At 42.9% G+C, this 20,255-nt stretch overlaps 1 protein-coding gene across 4 annotated transcripts in view; it reads left to right on the top strand.

The window, feature by feature from the left end:
- Positions 1 to 20,255, top strand: part of CYLD (CYLD lysine 63 deubiquitinase) — a 199,279-nt gene that overhangs the window by 70,566 nt on the left and 108,458 nt on the right. For 3 of the 4 annotated variants that reach the window (XM_073604979.1, XM_073604977.1, XM_073604980.1), the window contains exons 4-5: positions 889 to 1,511; positions 12,224 to 12,526. In XM_073604979.1, coding sequence (XP_073461080.1) covers positions 1,005 to 1,511; positions 12,224 to 12,526 — 810 coding nt within the window. In that variant the 5' untranslated portion in view covers positions 889 to 1,004. Of the gene's footprint in view, positions 1 to 742; positions 761 to 888; positions 1,512 to 12,223; positions 12,527 to 20,255 lie in introns of those variants that run through there. The other variant, XM_073604978.1, reaches the window with a different exon arrangement.

Below are 20,255 nucleotides of genomic sequence, written 5' to 3'. Positions count from 1 at the left end.
TTGACACTGGTCTCTTCCTAATTAGAAATTTAAAAGCCAATGTAATCTAATATTTATTACAAGAATTGCATAAACACACCAATTAAGGGCAGAAGCAAATTAACTTATCAAAATGTTTATATGTTGTACAAAGTCTAGAAAAAATCCATAAAACCAGGGATAACATACAAACAACATGCAGATATCATTGTTATGATTAACCCAGAGTATTTGATGATTGCACCCATAGTATTTAAAGTGTTAACTTTCTTGCCACTATTTTGCTTGTTGGCAAATTATTGTAGTGCTAATTTACTTTTAGGTACAGGACATTTATAGATATATAGTACTGACATCTCGTAAGCAGTCAGACCGTATGGAAAGGTTTCATAATGCCGCGTACACACGAGCGGACTTTTCGACCGGACTGGTCCGATGGTCTATCCGACGGACTTTTGGCGGCCTTCCAACGGACTTTCCTAACGAACGGACTTGCCTACACGCGATCACACCAAAGTCCAACGGTTTCGTACGTGATGACGTACGACCGGACTAAAATAAGGAAGTTGATAGCCAGTAGCCAATAGCTGCCCTAGCGTCAGTTTTAGTCCGTCGGACTAGCATACAGACGAGTGGATTTTTCCACCAGACGCGAGTCCGTTGGAAAGATTTGAAACCTGTTTTATTTCTAGGTCCGTCGGACTGGGAAAAAAAAGTCAGCTGGAGCCCACACACGATCGAATTGTCCGACGGAGTCCGGTCTGCCGGACGAAGTCTGCCGGTAAGTCCACTCGTGTGTATGCGGCATAAGGGTTGTTCGTGGTTCTCCATAGACATAGGTCCATAAGCGAGTAAGTTGCTTACACTTTTTTTGTTAGCCATTCTTCACTGTGTTCATTTTTCTTCTAGGTTGCTTTAATTCATTGTCCTAAACATGGACCTACCCTCTCTACATTGTTGGGCATAAAAGATCATCTGATTCAAGGACTTGCTGAAGGAACTAGGTCAAAGCCCATCATATCACAATGAGTTCGAACCTCTGGGGGCAAGAAAAAAGCAGCTCCACCTACTGGGAAGAGCGCATCTTTTACTTGTTGGTCCAGGAATGCAGTTTGGTTGACAAACAGACGCAGAAGCAGATTAAGATCCCCAGGGGAAGCATTGGCCAGTTTGTCCAAGAGCGTTCTGCAGTAGCACATAGCCGGAGCATCCCTTCCAAGAGCAAAAAAGTCCAAATTGCACTAAAAATCTTAGACCAGCCCCATGCCCTTCTGTTTGTGGATGAGAAGGACGTTATTGAGATCACAGAAAAGCTGGCTGAATTGCTTTTGGCCATTACAAACTGTGAGGAGAGATACAGCTTGTTCAAGAATAAAGTGAGACTTTCTAAAACTTTACAGATTGAGACTGGCTCTGCTGTAAGGGTGTATATGAGGCCGGGAGATGGGCACTATCCAGGTGTTGTGCGATATAGGGGACCTTTGTTGCCAGAAAGGACTGTCACTGGTATATGGTTTGGGGTAGAATTATTGGTAAGTTTTTCAATCTGTATATCAAAACCAACAAGTGAAAAAACAGTCGAATTAAGTCTGGTTATCCACTTTACATAGCGCAGTATCATAATGTATTCAAATACAGGGCACTAGTATGATAGCTGTCACGATCGAATGCGTAACAGATGCGTAACAGAACAACTTATATGCAATACACATAGTTATAGATAGACAAAGTATTACAAAATGTCCCTGTCTTCACTGCAGAAAGGGAATATAGAGGGATAACTGGAAAAGCTCCACAGCCCACACTATAAGGAGCATAACCCTGTGAACATAGAACAAAAAGAACTAACTAAAAAGAGAAAAAGAGGGGGAAGAAAAAGGGGGAGGGAGCCCAACAAGGAGACATCCACTTGGACAAGGCATCGCCCCTAAACCCCTTCCAAGAGAGCCAGGTTTGATGATGTTGATCATATGTTCCCAATTCCTATGCCCCATTTTTGGAACTTGTGCAGTTTGCCAGTGGCAAGGAATAACAATCTGGCTGCTGTCAAGAAGTGTTGTGGACTACCTTTCTTTAATCCCGGTAGAAACACCTGTGGCAAAATTGGAATGGTTGCGTCCATATTTTGACCTATTATTGAAGAATCAGATCCCGATAACTGTGAATAGGAGGACAAGCCCACTAAATATGCACAAGTGAACCCTGCCTATGTTGGCAGCACCAACACAGATCTGACACAGAGGGATATAAATGGTGTAGAAGGTTAGGGAATGTATACCACCTGGTAAGGAGTTTAAAGTTGGTCTCTTGGGCATTACTAGCCAGGGATAAACACTATTTTTATTTTACTGGATAAAATCCATTAATCCAAAATTGAAATGGAAATGTTTGTATTGTTTTGTCCATTTGCCTCCCTTTATCCCCCTCAAGGTTACTGCCACTACTCAGATTTTCTGTTTAGTAGCTTGCAAGGAGATTTTGAAGTTATCCTTTTATTTAAAAGAGAAGTATGTTGTTTTTTTTTTCAGATTTATTCTTACCTAGGTGGATGAAGCATCGGTCCCTAGGCGCCTCTGCACTGAGAACTGAGCGATCGAACAACGCCGATGGCTTGGTTCCCACAGTTCCCCGAGCAGAGAGCCGCTGACTGTCAGTTAGCGGCTCTCTGCTCTGTCCCCTCCCGTGCTCACTAGAGGGCTGAGCTGTTGGGGGGCGGGGAGCGGCCGTCTCAGGCCCTCAGCTGCTTGCTGAAAAGCTGAGACTGGCATCGGTCCAGGCACCTGGTGTATCCAGACTTTATTGTTGTGATGACGCGGTGCCTGGACTGATTCCTGTGATGTCAGCAGAGAGCAGACTTCAGTCCGCTGAAAATGGGTCACAGGAGTGCATAATGAATTGCACTCCTGTGACCCATAGGAGAAGCCCAGCCAAATGAGCCCAGGCTGGACTTCTCCTTTAAATAGATAGTTAGCCTAAAATCTGGGGGAAAAAAAAAAAACAGCACTGGGAACAACACTTACAGTGCCTTGAAAAAGTATTCCTATCCCTTGAAATTTTCCACATTTTGTGATGTTACAACCAAAAACGTAAATTAGTTAATTGGGATTTTATGTACTAGACCAACACAAAGTGACACATACAGTGCATCTGGAAAGTATTCACAGTGCTTCACTTTTTCCACATTTTGTTATGTTACAGCCTTATTTCAAAATAGATTAAATTAATTATTTTCCCCAAAATTCTACCAACAATACCCCATAATGACAAAGTGAAAGAAGTTTGTTTGAAATGTTAGCAAATATATTAAAAATAACAAAAAACGGGGCCGGATGCGGGAGTGAGAGGGTGTGAGAGATCTCCTCTCCCTCCGCTCTGACCAGCTAAGCTGCAGGCCGAGAAGATTGCCGGTCAGCCGGCGTTAGGAGCAAGCAGCGGTATCCGGTTAAACCGCTGAGCCACGGAGCATACCTGATTCCGGTGCAGGCTCAGAGGATGGGGCAGAGGGGGGGGTGTGAGAGACCCTTCCAACTGGCCAGCGGCCAAACGAGGAGACCGGCTTCAGTAACAGCTGAAGCAGCAGTGGTGTCAGCGCGTGCGGCGGAGAGAGAGCCTGGAGGTCGGAGTCACAGGGGTGGCGTGAGAGGCCCCCCCTTGACTGTCAGTAGCCAACGAACAGGTTGAACTCAGCAGCAGCAGAAGCAGTGTTTGAAACAATCCGTGGCTAACAAAAATAGCAAGGTAACGCTGTGAAACCGGAGAGTGACTTAGAAGACTAAGAAGACGCCAGACATAGGTGAAAACTTCCTTTTTTTATTTCCCTCACATACCATATTTGCTATAAATGACTTCTATTCCTGGTTCTTGACTGAAGAAACTAAACTAAACTGAGCTTGCAATGTGAAACCCTGGTTAAACAGAACTTGTTGCCTTAATATTTATTGGTGTTAAAGAGACAATACCTGAAACAAAGAAAATAGCAGCCCCAGTCCAAGGTGGGAGACGGACAGGGAGCTGGTGTGTGAGGCTTTTTTTTTCTTTTACAACATAAATAGAACCAGTGGAATGACAATTGCAAGTTGTTTACTATACCATCAGCTGTAAATGGAACTTTTTTGCTTATATGTCTACTCATCGCCCTATGTATTATTAAGCTGATGTTGTGAAATCAGAGGTGTGTAGAGGGTTATTCTTTTGCTACTTTTCTCAGGCAAAATCAGCAGATTGGGACATCATCTATTATATCCCAAACCTATAAGAGAAAAGCTGAGAAAGAAAATTTTTTTTTTTTTTTCCCCTTCCTTCCCCCTCCCATTTTTTTTTTTGTCCCCATGATATAATAGTATGGCTGGGAAGCGGGCTGCAGAAGATAAATTAAATCTACACCAAATACAAATTCAGCCACAGCAAGTAGGAGGTCAGGTTACACGCTCTGCAAAAAATCAAACAAACCAAGTGAAAGCCGCAGCAGTAGTCGCAGCAGCGGCAGCAACAAAGTTAGAGCCTTTCGCTAGGACCTCCCTCTCACCAGTAAAATCCCAACAATCAATTCAAACAGGTACCCCGGCGGTTAAGAAAAACCAAAGCAGCGGGTTAATATCGGCTGTAACAAGCCCAATCGCAGTGCCACCTATAAAAGGTCAAGGGTCGGAAAAGTCGCTATTATAAGCGGTGACACAGAAATTAAAAAGTTACCTGATATAACTGAGGTAGACATGGAGAGAGACCAAAATGGAGGAACGGAAGAACCTACAATGAGGGACATCCTGTATGCGATAACTGCATGCAAGGAATCAATCTCTGGTCTGGATATTCAGCTGAAAAGCATAAAAGAGGAACTTGCAGTGTTGGGGGGCAGATTGAAAGAAACGGAGGGAAGAACAACAGCCCTAGAGGATAGATTAAGCGCTGTGAAAGATGTGCTACTCCCGCTCAGACAAGATATAACTGATATGAAGAAATACATAAAAAATCAGTCAGCTAAAATAGATGAATTAGAAAATAGAAATCGGAGAAACAATATAAGAGTAACAGGCATGCCCCGAACGGAGTGAGGGATCTGACCCTATAGAATTTTTGGAGGGATGGATCAAGGAGACATTTGGGTCTATATCCTTTTCTCCTTTCTTTGGCATTGAGCGGGCCCATCGAGTCCCCTTCAAACCCCGTCAGGGTAAGGAGTATCCAAGACCCATAATCATGAAAATGTTTAATTTCAGAGACAAAGTATCCTTGCTCCGGAAGGCGAGAGAAATGGGAGAGATCCTCTATAAGGGAGTAAGAATTTCACTATATCAGGACTTTTCTCTGGATCTGCAAAAACTCAGAGCGGCATATATGCCGATTAAACGTATGTTACAGCAAAAAAAGATGGACTATGCATTATTGTATCCTGCCCGTATGAGAATAACTACAAGGAATGGGACACTCTTTTTTGATTCCCCTCGAAGCGTGGAAGAATGGTTGGAGAGCAATCAGAACACAGCACGGAATATAGGAGAAGAGAGACTAGAGACTAATTGGATTTTGGTTTTTTCCCTTTTTTTTTTTTTTTTGAGGTACCTGGGAGGAAGGAAGGGAGAGGGAAAATAGAGATAATAAGCATTATATTAAGAAACAAGAAATAAGTAAATAATAAATCACAATAAGTAAAACACGAATTAGGGAGTGAAGTGGGAATAGAATATAAGATAGTAAAGGTTAGATATACACTTATTACAATACATTGAGTCGACACGACAAAGTACTTAGCTTATGAGCACAAAAATTAAAACACATGAATAAGCACTAAAAAGGTCAGAGAGGGGGGGAGGGGGTGAGATAGGGATTCCTGGAGAAAGGGGATATAGAAAGGGATGGCACAGGCAAGGTATGCCGGTGCAGTATGGGGAGTGAGTGTAAGTGGGAGGTCAGGAACAAAGCCCCTAGAGTAGGCCCAGATGGGCAGGGAGGGAGGGAGGGAATGGGGGGGGATGAGGCAGGGGGGTAGGGGGTGGGGGAGGGGAGGGAGGCAAGGTAGGGGCGGGTGGTAGAGGTATAACACAAGCAAACAGTGGAAAACATCACAAATATAAATTTAGCCACAAATGTTTTTTATGCTTCACCATTGAAGGTGGGGGGATTAAGAGGAAGATATGCAGTTATGTATTATACACGAAGGGGGCTCAGGGGGTAGGTAAAACCCAGAAGGATAATTGTATCTAGACTTTTTGTCTATGTTGTTTTTGGTTTTATAATTACTCGAACTGGTATTATTTCATATATGAGTAAGGAGAAGGGGAAAAAAAAAGGTTTACTCCTAATGACATGGAATGTGAGAGGGTTGAGGGACAGAGATAAGAGATGTGCAATGTTCAGATACTTCGATAAAATGAAACCTCAAATAATCTGTTTACAAGAGACGCATTTTGTGTCCAGATTCTGTTCATCTATTGCGTTCAGGAAGATATCCGACGCAGTTCCATTCTATCCACACCTCATATTCAAGGGGTGTTAGTATAGTGGTCTCCTCGGATGTCTCCTTCGAATGCATAGAACAGAGGGTGGACAAGGAGGGAAAATTTGTTTTCTTGTTCTGTAAAATCAACGGACTAATATGCATAATTGCATCTATATACATACCCCCACCATTTTCATCAGTTCCGCTTGGGTGTCTATCACAATTTATGGCCCTACACCCGGATGTCCCGGTACTAGCATTGGGAGATTATAATAACATCTTAGACAACTTCCAAGATAGAATGTCCTTGACCTCTAGAAGTGGGAGACAGACAGCTGGCAAGACGGCTTTCGCTGCCCTGCTTATGGAAATAGGACTCCGGGATGTATGGAGAGAGAGACATGAAAAGGACAGATGCTACTCATGTTACTCTGCAACACATGATGGCTTCTCCCGTATCGACCTGGGTTTGGGGAATGAGACACTCTTGCAGCGGGTAGAGGACTCTGCATATGGGCCACGCTTACTATCCGACCATTCTCCATTTTGGGTGCGGTTAGACACCGCTGGAATGCTGGGGCGCCTCCTATGGAAGGTGAACTCCTACTGGTTAACTTTGTTCCCGCAGGTAGACAGAACGAGAGGCATTACGGGAGTTCCTCCAATTCAACAGGGGATCCGCTAGTGCCGTGGTAGTATGGGATACACTTAAGGCATTTTTGAGGGGATGCCTCATTAAAGAAAGCACGGGAATTAAAACTCGATCCGGGGAATGGGAGAACAGGGTACGGGAAGAATTGAAAGAAAGGAAACAGGCTTTAATAAGAGACCCATCAAAATCCAATCAAGAGTCCTGGAAGGAGGCTCAAGTGGTATACAACTCGGTTTGATTATTGGCAGCAGAGAAGAGAAGATACTTTCAGCAACAGTTATTTTGAAGAGGGGGAAAATACTGGCCGTCTTTTAGCCCTTATAGCTAGAGAGCAACGAGACTCTACCAATATCCAGGCCGTGAGGGCTCAATCCGGGGAGAGGCAGACCCTTAGCTTAGACATTTTAAACAGCTTCCAGCAGTTTTACAGGGATTTGTACTCTAGTAAAACTAGTTATACTCCATCTGATTTGGCACAGTTCCTACAAACCTGTCCGTTTCCGCAGCTGCTGGAGGCGGACAGGGAAATGTTAAACCGTCCAATTACACTTGCTGAATTAACAGAAGCCCTGGAAGGGACAAAGCACCATAAATCACCAGGCCCAGATGGGATCCCGGCAGAGGTATACTCCCATTATAGGGAGGACCTTTTACCCTCATTATTGCAGGCCATAACGGAGGCTGAAGAAGTGGGTCGCTTACCAGATAGCATGCAGGAGGCAATAATAACCGTAATTTTAAAGCCCGGAAAAGACAAACTCTCATTGGATTCATACCGTCCAATTTCGCTATTAAATGCGGATGTCAAGCTGTTTGCCAGTGTTTTGGCTAAGAGGCTATCTCAAGTGATTGGCAAGTTGGTCCACTGTGATCAGTCTGGCTTTATACCCACCCGCTCTACGTCAGACAATATAAGGAGACTTTTTTTGAACCTACAGATGCCAGTGGACAATCCGGGGGGTAGGGCCATTCTGTCACTGGACGCCTCAAAGGCGTTTGATAGTGTGGAGTGGCCCTACCTCTTGGAAATACTGGAAAAATTCAGACTGGGAAGTAAATTTGTATCATGGGTAAAGGTACTTTATTCCAAACCCAGAGTCAGGATACGCATTAATAATATTCTTTCGTCTCCATTTGAATTGTATAGAGGTACAAGACAAGGTTGCCCACTGTCTCCATTACTGTTTGCCTTGGCAATAGAGCCTTTAGCTATAAAGATCCGGAATTCAACAGATGTGGTGGGATTCCGTAGGTATCAGAGAGAAGAAAAAATATCTCTATACGCAGATGATGCACTCTTATACCTAGGTGATATGACCTTATCTTTGCGGGCAGTGATGGAGATAGTGGGAGAATATGGCAGCTTTTCAGGCTTTGCTATTAACTGGTCAAAATCAACCTTAATGCCTATGGACCAATCAAGGGACCGACTACCAGCGGGGGCGGAACAAATAGTAATTGCCAATAGCTTTAAGTATCTGGGAGTGATGGTGTCCCCGAATCCGGCCGAGTATCTTCGGCTGAACTTGGAGCCATTACTCTCAAGGCAGAAAGAAAAATGTAATAGCTGGTGTAGGCTTCCCCTGTCAGTTATAGGACGAGCAAACTTAATAAAAATGGTGTGGGCACCACAGCAACTGTACGTTTTTCATAATTCACCGACATGGATACCAAAAAAGTGGTTCAAGCGAGTTGATACACTAATGAGGGCACTGATATGGAAAAAAAAGACACCTAGAATTAGTCTGGAAACATTGCAATATGAAAAGGATAGAGGAGGGCTGGCAATACCCCATTCTAAACTGTACTTTTTGGCATCACAGCTACAACAAATGGCAGGGTGGGGTCGGAAGGAAAATGAGGACCCCACATATAAATTGGTGACCATATCGGAACCTATGCTAGAAGCGGCCTCGCATTTAGAAATTGACCTACCAAGTATGAAGGGCTTAGAACCCATAAGCAGTCTATTTAAAAGGGTATGGGGAGAGGTTCGGAAAACGCTAAAAATAACGGGTGTGCTCCCATTTACACCGATCTGGTATAATAGAAGATACCCTGAGATTCAGGAATTACAAGGGTTTACGCACTGGAAAGAAAAGGGGATTCTCTCAATTATACGAGGGGGAGGTATTAAAGACATATGAACAACTATGTAGGGAATTTCATCTGAACCCGAGGGGCTTTTATCAATATCTCCAACTCCGCCATGCGTTACAGGCACAACAAATAACACATTCTCTGACAGTACCATTCCTGAGTGAGGTTTTAACAGCAGACACGAGGAAAAGGTTAATATCAAAAATATATAGGGAGTTGCTGAGGTCGGTTCAGGATCATACCTTATTAAAGTGCCGAAATAAATGGGTGGAAGATATAGGAGAAATAGAAGAAACAGTGGGAAATGGCGCTTGAGGCTATTCCAGTGGTGTCGCTATCCGCAACCCAAAGGCTGTCACAATTATTTATTTTTCATAGGGCCTATAGAACATCAGTACAGCTTTATAAATGGGGACGAGCAGACTCTCCAATGTGCCCTAAGTGTAGAGTGCACAGAGGGCACTTCATCCATCTAATTTAGAGGTGTCCAAAGCTGCATAGGTATTGGGATAAGGTCTCCCAGTGCATTTCGAGGTTGACGCAGGTCTACATCCCCCTAAACCCGACTGTATACTTACTTGGAACAATAAATGCAAAAATGTTCCCGGGAGGAAAGTATTTCATGTTAACTAGACTGATGTACCTGGCCAGAAAACTCATAGCAAGGCACTGGTTGGCCCCAGCGGTGCCTACAGTGAAGCAATGGATTGTGTATGTCAATTCGCTGCTCCCTAGAGAACGATTGGCTTATAGCCGCAGAAGTGACAGGGGTAAATTTGATAAGATCTGGCATCCATGGTTGGGGGATGCGGACTTGGCCCCGCACCAATTGATAGTGGTGAGGCTACAGATGTAGAGACAGAGGGGGAAGATCAGAGAGGAAAGGGGAGATAGAAACAGCTGAGGACAAGGAAGAAGAGAAAGGAGTGAGTAGGGAAAGTGAGAAGGGAGAAAGGGACAGGAGGATGGCCCGTAAAAGTAGTGATAGTATAATTAGACAATCAAGAACATTGGATAAGGGGGAAGTTAGTAGCAAATGAGAGTGTGGTGAACAAAATTATCAAAGGTTAAAGGAATAGTTTGCTGTGGTGGAGGGGGGGGGGGGTATGGGGAGGGGAGGAGGGGGAGGGGAGGGAAAGAGGAAAAAAAGAAAGGGGAGATATGAATTAGTAGTAGAATTATAACTCTGCACTGAAAGAGGGTAGGAATAAAAGAATGGGCTTATATAAACTACACATTTTATATGTTTTTGTATTATCAAATAATATGATTGATCGATGTGAATAATGTATGGAATCTTTTCATCAAAGAGAAATAAAGGTTAAAAATAACAAAAAAAATCCCATGTACATGGCCTTTGCCATGACACTCCAAATTGAGCTCCCTTGTATCCTGTTTCCACTGATCATCCTTGAGATGTTTCTACAACTTCATTGGAGTAGTGGTAAGTTCAGTTGATTGGATATGATTTGGAAAGGAACACACCTGTCTATATAAGGTCCCATAGTTAACAGTGCATGTCAGAGCACAAGCCAAGCCATGAAGTCCATTTTGGAATAAGCCTGTAACAAAACAAAATGTGGAAAAAGTGAAGCGATGTGAATACTTTCTGGAAGCACTGTAATTGTGAAGTGGAAGGAAAATGATAAATGGTTTTCAACATTTTTTACAAATAAATATCTGAAAAGTCTGGCGTTCATTTGTATTCGCCCCTTTACTCTGATACCCCTAACTAAAATATTGTGGAACCAATAGCCTTCAGAAGTCCACCTGTGTGTAACTTAATCTCAGGATAAATACAGCTGTACTGTGAAGCCCTCAGAGGTTTGTTAGAGAACCTTAGTGAACAAACAACACCATGAAGGCCAAGGAACACACCAGACAGGTCAGGGATAAAGTTGTGGAGAAGTTTAAAGCAGTGTTAGGTTAGGCATCTCACGAAGCACTGTTCAATTCATCCATCATCCAAAAATGGAGCCCCACTCAGCCACATTTCTTTTTAATTGTGATAGCTGGGGGGTGTGTGTATGGGGGAGAAGATTCCTGCTAACTCTCATATCGCAGAGCGGGGCGGGGGGGATGCGGGGGCTGGTCTGTTTTGTAGCATGTTACGCGTTACACCCTGAGTTTATCCTTTAAATTCTTTGTATCATCCCTGTAAGGCTACTTTCACACTGGGGCGGGCACTAGCGGTAAAGCGCCACTAGTTTTAGCAGGGCGTTACCTCTGTTATAGCGGTGCTTTTCGCCCACTATTGGGACAATTTTAACCCCTGCTAGCGGCCGAGGAAAATGTTGAAAGCGTCCGAAAAAGGCCGCTGCCGAAGCGCTTTGCAGGCGCTTCCATACCGCTACCCAATGATTTCAATGGCGGGGCGGTTTAGGAGCGGTGCTCCAGCACTGCCCCAAAGATGCTGCTTGCAGGACTTTTTTTCCCATCCTGCAGTGTGAAAGCTGTCTGGCTTTCACACTGGGGAAGCATGAGAGGCGCTTTACAGGTGCTGTTTTTAGCGCTAAAACGACTGAAAATCGTCCCAGTGTGAAAGTAGCCTAACTGATACATTCTGCTGGAGAGCTTTTTCTTTTTGAAAAACAAGAGACTTGCTGGCCAGCTTACCATATGAAAATTGAAGAAAGAAAGCCTAAAAAACAAATGCAGCCATCACATGTAAGAATTGATAAGCCGCAATATAATAAATGATAGCTTTTGGTTTTAATACTGCTTTAAATTAACTTAGCAAAACGTGTTATTTATTAGCAAGCACCTAGGCCTTTTACAAGTATTTTCCTATATGATGAATTCTTCATAGATCTTTTCCTTCATCTGGACTGTCATTTGGCTGTGATTGCAATCCAGACTTAATCCTAGAATATTTATATATTTTATCTAAAAAAAAAAAAAAAAAACTAGAATAGTTATCAGAACTTAAAGTTGCATAAAAAGTCAGATCCATTGTAACATGCAATCCATCCGAGGTAGCTGAAAGATATTGATGTGTATTGTGTATTTAAGAACATGAATTATTTTCAATATCTTATTTTGTTCCCACCCACCAGGAAGATGGCCGCGGTCAGGGATTTACGGATGGTTCTTACCAAGGAAAACAGTTATTCCGATGTGATGAAGAGTGTGGAGTGTTTGTCGCTCTTGATAAATTGGAGCTGTGTGAGGAAGAAGATGAGGAAATAGAAAGTGATTATGCATCACCGGTAGACAATAACCAGACAGAAATCCCTCCTCTAGAAATTAACTCCAGGGTGTCTCTAAAAATCGGGGAAGGAATGGAATTTGGAACTGTGATCTTCTGTGATGTCCTGCCTGGCAAAGAGAGCCTTGGATATTTTGTCGGAGTAGATATGGTAAGTGTTACATGTTTTAATGCCAGAGTGAGAAATGTGTTCCTTTTTTCTTTAGAATTACTTTAATACTAAAATATTTTCTAAAAATGTAAAAGAAAATAACAATAAGGCCTCTTTCACATGGACGATCCGTATGTCTGTTTTTCATCCTTCCGTTTTCGGATGAAAAACGGACATACATTCATCCCTATGGAGCGTCGGATGTCAGCGGTGACATGTCCGCTGACATCCGACCCCGCTCCGATACGAAAAGTGTAACGGAGGAAAAACCTACTTTTCCATCCGTTTTCGGATCGGATCGGGTGTCCGTCGTCATCCGATCCCCCCATAGGGGAGAGCGGCGCTCTGACAGGTCCGTCGCTGCACAGTGTGCAGCGATGCACCTGTCATCTTCCTGCTCAGCGGGGATCGGCGGAGCGATCCCCGCTGAGCCAGCGGATATTCACGGGGCGGATCATCACTGATCCGCCCCGTGAGAAAGAGGCCCTAGGCTCTATGTACACTAGCATTTTTTAAGCTCCTAGAAACTATTATGAACATTTTTTTTTTTTTCCTGCTCCTAGAAGCTAATAGTGTTATTCTATTCTCTAGTTTTTGGGAGCGGTTTCCCAAACGAAAAAAAAAAACGCTACTAAAACGCTCCTAATAGCTTTTTTTAGGTTTTTTTTTTTTGTTTGTTTTTTCTTTCATGTACTGCAAAAATGCTAATAAATGGCTAATGCTGCTAAAAGCCTAAAAAAAAAAAAAATGAGCAAATTTTTACAATATAAGGAGTGTACTTAAATTACAACTCCAGCAAAAACATATTTTTTTGTTTTGTTTTTAACAGAATGGGGAAAGGATAGACACACGGGTACCTCCTCTAACTAAGCAATAAATCTCTTACACTGATAATTGATGATAATTTCATTAAATTTTTCATAGATTGCCTAGGGTTCTTTCCACTACATTTTTCATAAACTTATGGTAGGCCCTACCTGAAAGCATTCAGTATAGTGATGACAAACTCCAGGCCCAATATTCTAGCTCCACCCTCCCTTTTCCAACAGCATGTGCTGACTGTCTCTGGCACATTGCATGTCTCCAGCTCAGGTTTCCATCTTTCATTCTTTATCCCATAGGTACACTTTAAAGGAAATGTTTAGTGTTTGTGTATACATTTTTTTTTAATATGTTCAGGGCTAAAAGAATAAAAGAATTGTAATTTTTTTAAGTCAAGTAAATATAAAATATTAAAACAAGGGGAGGGGGTGCTGCGCTAACCAGAGATACTATAAAAAATTCTGTGTAAGGGGTTCCTATAGAAGGTGATCCAGCTGGTTAAGGGAATGCTGATATCAAAATGTCAGTCCTATATCATACCGCTATTCCCATATCCATAAGTGCAAAGTAAAGCAAGTATTGCAATAGACAGATCCTGTGCATATAAATCATGAGTGTACGCCAATCAAACTTAAATAAATCTTCAAACATAAGCTGAAACAATAGCAATAAAACAATATAATAATAAGAGCATACAGATGTGCAACCTATATATATCAATTAAAGCGTGCAAAAACGCATGATAGGACTGACATTTTGATATCAGCATTCCTTTAACCAGCTGAATCACCTTCCATAGGAACCCCTTACACAGAATTTTTTATAGTATCCCTGGTTAGCGCAGCACCCCCTCCCCTTGTTTTATTCTTTTGATTTGGGTTCTGTTTGTCCCCAATTTTGGTGCATGCAGCTGTCCACACATTTTGTGTTTTCACGTTCTTTCTCCATTACGGTAGCGCAGGAATAATTCAAATCACAAATATAAAATATTGCAATAGGTGGAGTATTGAGCTCCATTTTGCATGTTTACGTGTATATTTTTAGCTGCTTTGCTGAAAGAAAAGGCTGTTTTCAGAGCAGAGTGGTTTCCCTCGGACCTCGGACTCTTTATCAGATAGGGAGTTACCCATATAACCTTTTTGTATGAGCATTAGATGTTGAGGGGACTTTCTTCTGTCTCCCTGCCCTTCTCTCATCCCCTGTCGGTTCACCACAGCCCCTTACTCTGTTTTTGCAGGTTTAGTTCCTGAGCTGATCTGTACATCTGCCTCTAAAGATAAGGTCGTTTCTGGCCTGATCGCTTAGCTTTTCCATTAGACGCCTGACAAGGAGTTTTCTTTGCAGTTTGGGGGGGGTCCTCTTATTTGCAAACCTCTGGGGCTGCATTTTGAAGTTCCGGAACAGGTGGTTCCTTCTACTTCATGGGATCTCTCTGGTCAGGTCCACCGTTTGTACACCGTTGGACACCATCTAGGTACTGCTGTATCTTCACCATCAAGAAGGAACAAGAGTCCTTCCCTTGTCAGGAGAGGTAGTCTGGTTCCAATTGTGGACAGTGACGGAGGTCTTAATTTTACCCTTACATTAGGGACTGCACTATCACCTAGTCTTTTCTCACCTAAACAATGCCAACCCACCTGGCTCTCCTATCCTGGAAGTTACCATTGTAATACAAAAACCTGTAGGTACTGTAATTTGTGTCTTCTGGGTAAAACGTTTGTTGCCACAGCCACAGATGAGGAGTTCATTATACAGCAATTACATCAACTGTGGCACTAACTATGTAATTTACCTGATCACCTGTATTTCATTCAGCCTCCAATATGTAGGTTGTACCACATGTCCTTTGAGAGCCGTATAGGGGAACATTACTGTGACACAAATAACCCAAATTCTAGAAATATTTTGAATGCAACACGTTACTTTACATCATCAGGGCGATCTTTCCTCATTTCGCTTCAGAGGAATAGAACGGTTGTCTCACTCGCCCAGAGGAGGTGACAGGGAGAGAAGCCTGCTGAGGAGAGAAGCATGGTGGATTTTTAGATTAAAAACTAGATCGCCTCAGAGGTTAAATCTGAGGTGGGATCTGAACTTGCACTTACATTAAGAATGCCTCTTCCCAGAGCCTCTCTCTCTCTTTTCCTTTCTCTCTTCTGTTTTTTTTCACATACCTGGATTATTAATTTCATCTTTTTTTATTAAGTGTTTTTTGAATTTTATGGTGTGCTTTCTTATGCATATGTCTATACATGTATAAATGTATGCACGCGTGTGTACAAGGTGTGTGAAAATTAATGACATACACATGGATCACCCTATATGTTTTGGCAGCTGATTCTCTTTTTTGGATAATTGCCTGCGATCAAGACAATCAATGGGTGAAGCCTGTGATCTTTAGACCCCTATCACACTGGGGCGCTTTGCAGGCTCTACAGCGCTAAAAATAGTGCCTGCAAAGCGCCCTGAAAGAGCCGCTGCTGTCTCTCCAAGGTGAAACCCCCAAGGGCTTTCACCTTGAAGCGGTGCGCTGGCAGGACGGTAAAAAAAAGTCCTGCTAGCAGCATCTTTGGGGTGGTGAAGGAGCGGTGTATACACCGCTCCTTCACCGCTCCTACCCATTAAAATTAATGGGGCAGCGCGGCTACACCGCCATCATAGCGTTGCCGTTAACCCTTTCTCGCCTGCTAGCGGGGGGTAAAAAGCGCCCTGCTAGCGGCCAAATATCGCTGCGAAATTGATGGTAATGCTTTAGCGCTGACGCCCCCACCGCCCCAGTGTGAAAGGGACCTTAGAGCTACTATTTATTTCAAAGTTTTATGTCTGTAATGTTAGGCCTTATAGGCTGAAATGCGTCAACTGACTTAATCTGCGTTTTGTTTACTGTGGCTATTCAATGAAATGAAGACATTTTAAGAGCAACAACCGGAGTGCGGATCATTTTTTCTACATTACTCTACTCAGCCAGCGACTGTTGATCGAGCACCTGGGAGCTCTGCTATCTATGTGGTGTATGGGTAGTAGCACTGACTTTTCTGTTTATACTTAATTTTACCCTCACTGATCCTTTAAAGGGTAATCCCCACTTGGATATAGGAGGAGATTCATGCTTCAAGATGCACCTTAGACTCTGGCTTGCAGATGAATTCCATCATAAGAGTTCCTTCTGTCTCCCTGGCCTGTCTGCAGGTGGGACAACTGGTATCCTCCATCAGGAACAGGGAATACCTTCAAGACTCCATGGGACCTGTCCCCATAGGGTTAGGCCCCTCTGCCTTGGCTGATCTACAGTTTTAGGCCTCATGCACACTGGACGTTCTAAAAACGCCAGTAGCATTAGCTGTAGAATACCTCGTTAAGAACGGTAGTTTTGTTGCGTTTTGAAGAGTTTTTGCATTAGCTTTTTTTAGCGTTTTGCTACGTTTACGTGTTTTACCAAAACTATACCCCCCCAAAAGCACAAATAAACACTGAATAGCCGTGTTTTGCCGCGTTTTTTTTAGCATTTAGAGCGTTTTTACAGCTGAAAAACTCTTCAATTGCAGTAGTTCTGTTTTTTTGTTTTTTTTACAACCTGAAAATTTGCCTGCTAAAAAGCGCTGATAAAATCTTATGTGTGCGTGGACACATTGGAGAACATGCTGTAGAAAAAAAACCACCTGATGCCAAAAACAGCAGCTGTAAAAATGTCCAGTGTGCATATAAAGAACACCTTTCTGGCACTCTTCCCTCTTCTTGATCCATTCAAGTGAGTTTCCTTCACTGTTTGACTCCTGTTCATTGCTGCTGCATCTTTGAATTGGGTGGAGGATTCGAACATTCTTTGCCCTGTGACTCTTGCATTCAAGTATAGGCAGGGTTATTTTTTCACCCAACTCACCAGTTTATGATGGGGTCCGATCTTTAATTTCCTGCCTACCCTTGTTAAAGTGGAACTTCAGTCAACATTTAATATTTTTAATTCTTATGCTGCTAGCATTAGTAAATAGATAGGAAAGTGTATCATATTTACTTGTTTTAAACTTTGTTTACATTTCTTCAGTTACTTCCTGGTTTCCAGGCCTAGACAAATGATGTCATACATCCCATGAGTCTTCAGGAGTGGTTTTCTCAGCTAAGCACAACCACCTGTATGCCTGAGCTAAGGGCAGATTGATTTCAGGAAGTAAATGCTATATGAATCCTTTGCGTTATTCAATGTGGCATGCTAGGGGGTGTCTTTCAAAGTGATTTCTTAGCAAAATAAAGCATAGAGACATGGGTGGATGGCTGATGTTGGTTTGAATATTAAAAATGAATTAAATAGTTTTTGATTTGTGATGCTCAAATGCAGTGTAGTTTCGCTTTTAGTTAATGGGATGGAATTCTTTGTTAGTCGTTTTCACATTCTTGGCAGGCTATGGGTCAATTTCAGGATTTTTCCCTGGTAAGACTCACCTTGGCGAAAGGATTCTGTTTCAAAAACCTACTTCAGTTCCCTCGCCGAAGAAATCCATCTGCACTGCTCATGAAAAACATATATTCTGTATTAAATACAACATTCTTAAATAAACATATGACATCCTAACAACTACCCTATTTATTTATTTACTAATCAGTATGTTTTACATAAGCAGTGTAACTGATTTCTTTTATGAGGGCTTTATGGTGTTTCATATTGAGGTTGGGTTCACACTATAGCGATGCCAGATATCGCATGTGATTCGCACCGCATTGCTGTGCAGATCACATGTGATGTCTGTGCGATGCAAATTCAGCCATACAAATTGTATGGCTGAATTCGCATTGCACTCAGACCAAAATGGTGCAGGGTCCTTTTTTTTGTTCTGTACTGAAATTGGATCGCATGGGTGTGAACACCCATGTGATTCGATTCCTACAATTTGACAGTTCGCACTGCAATCTGTGAACTGATCTGGAGGTGCCATTAACTTTGTATGGACACCCACAATGGTTCGCATAGGGCAGTGTGAACTGCTTGCCAGAGACATGTGATGCGGGAACCCGCACTGGAAGTGAACTGGTTCCCGCATCGGAATAGTGTAAACCTAGCCTGAGTCTTTCACTGGCCAGCATGTAAAGTTATGTGGTTCTACTTTAATCTGTTTCTACCACCTCAATTCTAATTTCTTTAGCCTTTTTGGTTAAGGGACTAGGGACTTGTTTCCTTTCCTAGTTAAACATGTTTGGTTTAGAGTTTAACCTTCCCGTAATGAAAATGTGTTGTTTGATTAACCCTTTGGTATGTTCAGATTGTGCAGTTTCTCACTTGGTCTATGGTTCGGTGCTCCCATCCATGTTGGTTCATTTTTTTTTGGTTAATTACCATTTTTGCCTTGGTTTTGGGCATCAGGTTTATTCTGCACCCTCATTCTGATTGTTTTGGCCTCATCCGTTGTCAGATTCAGACATTGGTAAATCAGGTGTCTCTACAGGTAGTCTCCAGTTATGCTTTGTTGGGCCTGTTGATAGTTGTTGCCATTTGCCCATCCTTCAGTTAAACTTACGTTGGACCTCCTTGTAATCAGCAACCTTCCTAAGGCGCTAATGCCTACAAGAATTGACCAGATGGGATCTTGCAAGTATCTTCCACTGGCAGTTACCTGTCATTAAGAGACACAGCTGTTCAACTTCAACCCTCGCTTAAAAGGTCTACACCTGTGTGCTATTGGATTCCTTGTCAGAAGCCCCCCCCCCTTTCAATTAGGGGTGTGATGGGCATTGGGTGAGACCTATTTCAAGATGGTTCTCCCCCCTCCCTATTGCTATGAGCCTGTGTTCTGAGCATGATAACTGGATTGCCTCGATGGATCAGGTAGTCCCCGATGTGACCTATCCGCCTCTTCAGGTGAACAGTGTGGTCTTTTCCCTCCACTTACTGTGACCCCACTTGGCAGGGTGGCTTCATTTCAAGGCTTCAGTCTGGCTCTTCAGAACAGATGTTTACCTCCTAGGTGTTGCAGTGCCTTCACCTCTGGGAAGGAGTGGGAGTCCTCTCTTTAGCAGTATAAGTAGCCTGGTCTCTGTGCTGTACAATGCTAAGAGTGCTTCGCTCGCCTGCACTGTCTCCCTCGAAGACAATGCACTAAAATGCACAGTAGCTCTCCGTAACCAGTAGTCTCTGCACTAAAAAGAGAGGTTCGCTCAGGGACCAGGGTGCTCCTCTTCTCCTCATGGCAGAGAGAAATCATTGCTGGAGGGCTCTGTGCCTTCCTGGACTGTGAGCAGGTGGAGTGCTTAGCGAGATTGGTTGTCTGGCTAGGCAACCGCTGTCCTTTTATGGAGTTTTTATTCCATTAATTGCAAGGGTTAAGAGTGTAAGGCTTGGGCTTTCCTACGTACACTGTCTGGCCTTTTCATGCTGGCCTGTTATTGTCCAAAGTTCCCTTTAGGGGACTTGTTCTCCTGAGGGATTGCCCAGATGTTTTTTTTTTTTTCTGTCATCCACATCATTTTGTGGATTTGTTGTTTCCTTTATTAAGTTATGTTATTCTGCCTGTTTTGGTGTGTTTTTTTTTTGTTACACAGGCTATTGCTGGTTCAGATACTGTATTTCCTTCAGGTGGTGTAATTTTCCCTCTGGTGGTGGTCATCTTGAAATATGGAGAATTTAGGAGGCCAAGTCAACAACCCAAACTTGTTGTGCTCCTCAAACCATTCTTGAACATTTTTTTCAGTGTGGAAGGCGCTGAAAGAAGCCACTGCTATCAGGGAATACCATTACCATAAAGGGGTGTACTTGGTCAGCAACAATGTTTTAGGTAGGTGGTACAAAGTAACATCCACATGAATGGTAGGACCCAAGGTTTCCCAGCAGAATATTGCCCAAAGCTGTACAATGCCTCTGCCGACTTGCCTTTCAGATGCCATTGTAATGAGATAATCAATGTTAATCACTTAACAATTA

The sequence above is a fragment of the Aquarana catesbeiana genome, linkage group LG11 (assembly GCF_042186555.1).
Source record: "Aquarana catesbeiana isolate 2022-GZ linkage group LG11, ASM4218655v1, whole genome shotgun sequence".
Taxonomy (NCBI): Eukaryota; Metazoa; Chordata; class Amphibia; order Anura; family Ranidae; genus Aquarana; species Aquarana catesbeiana.
Note: the sequence above shows the minus strand (reverse complement) of the source record. Positions and strands in the feature narration are given on the sequence as shown.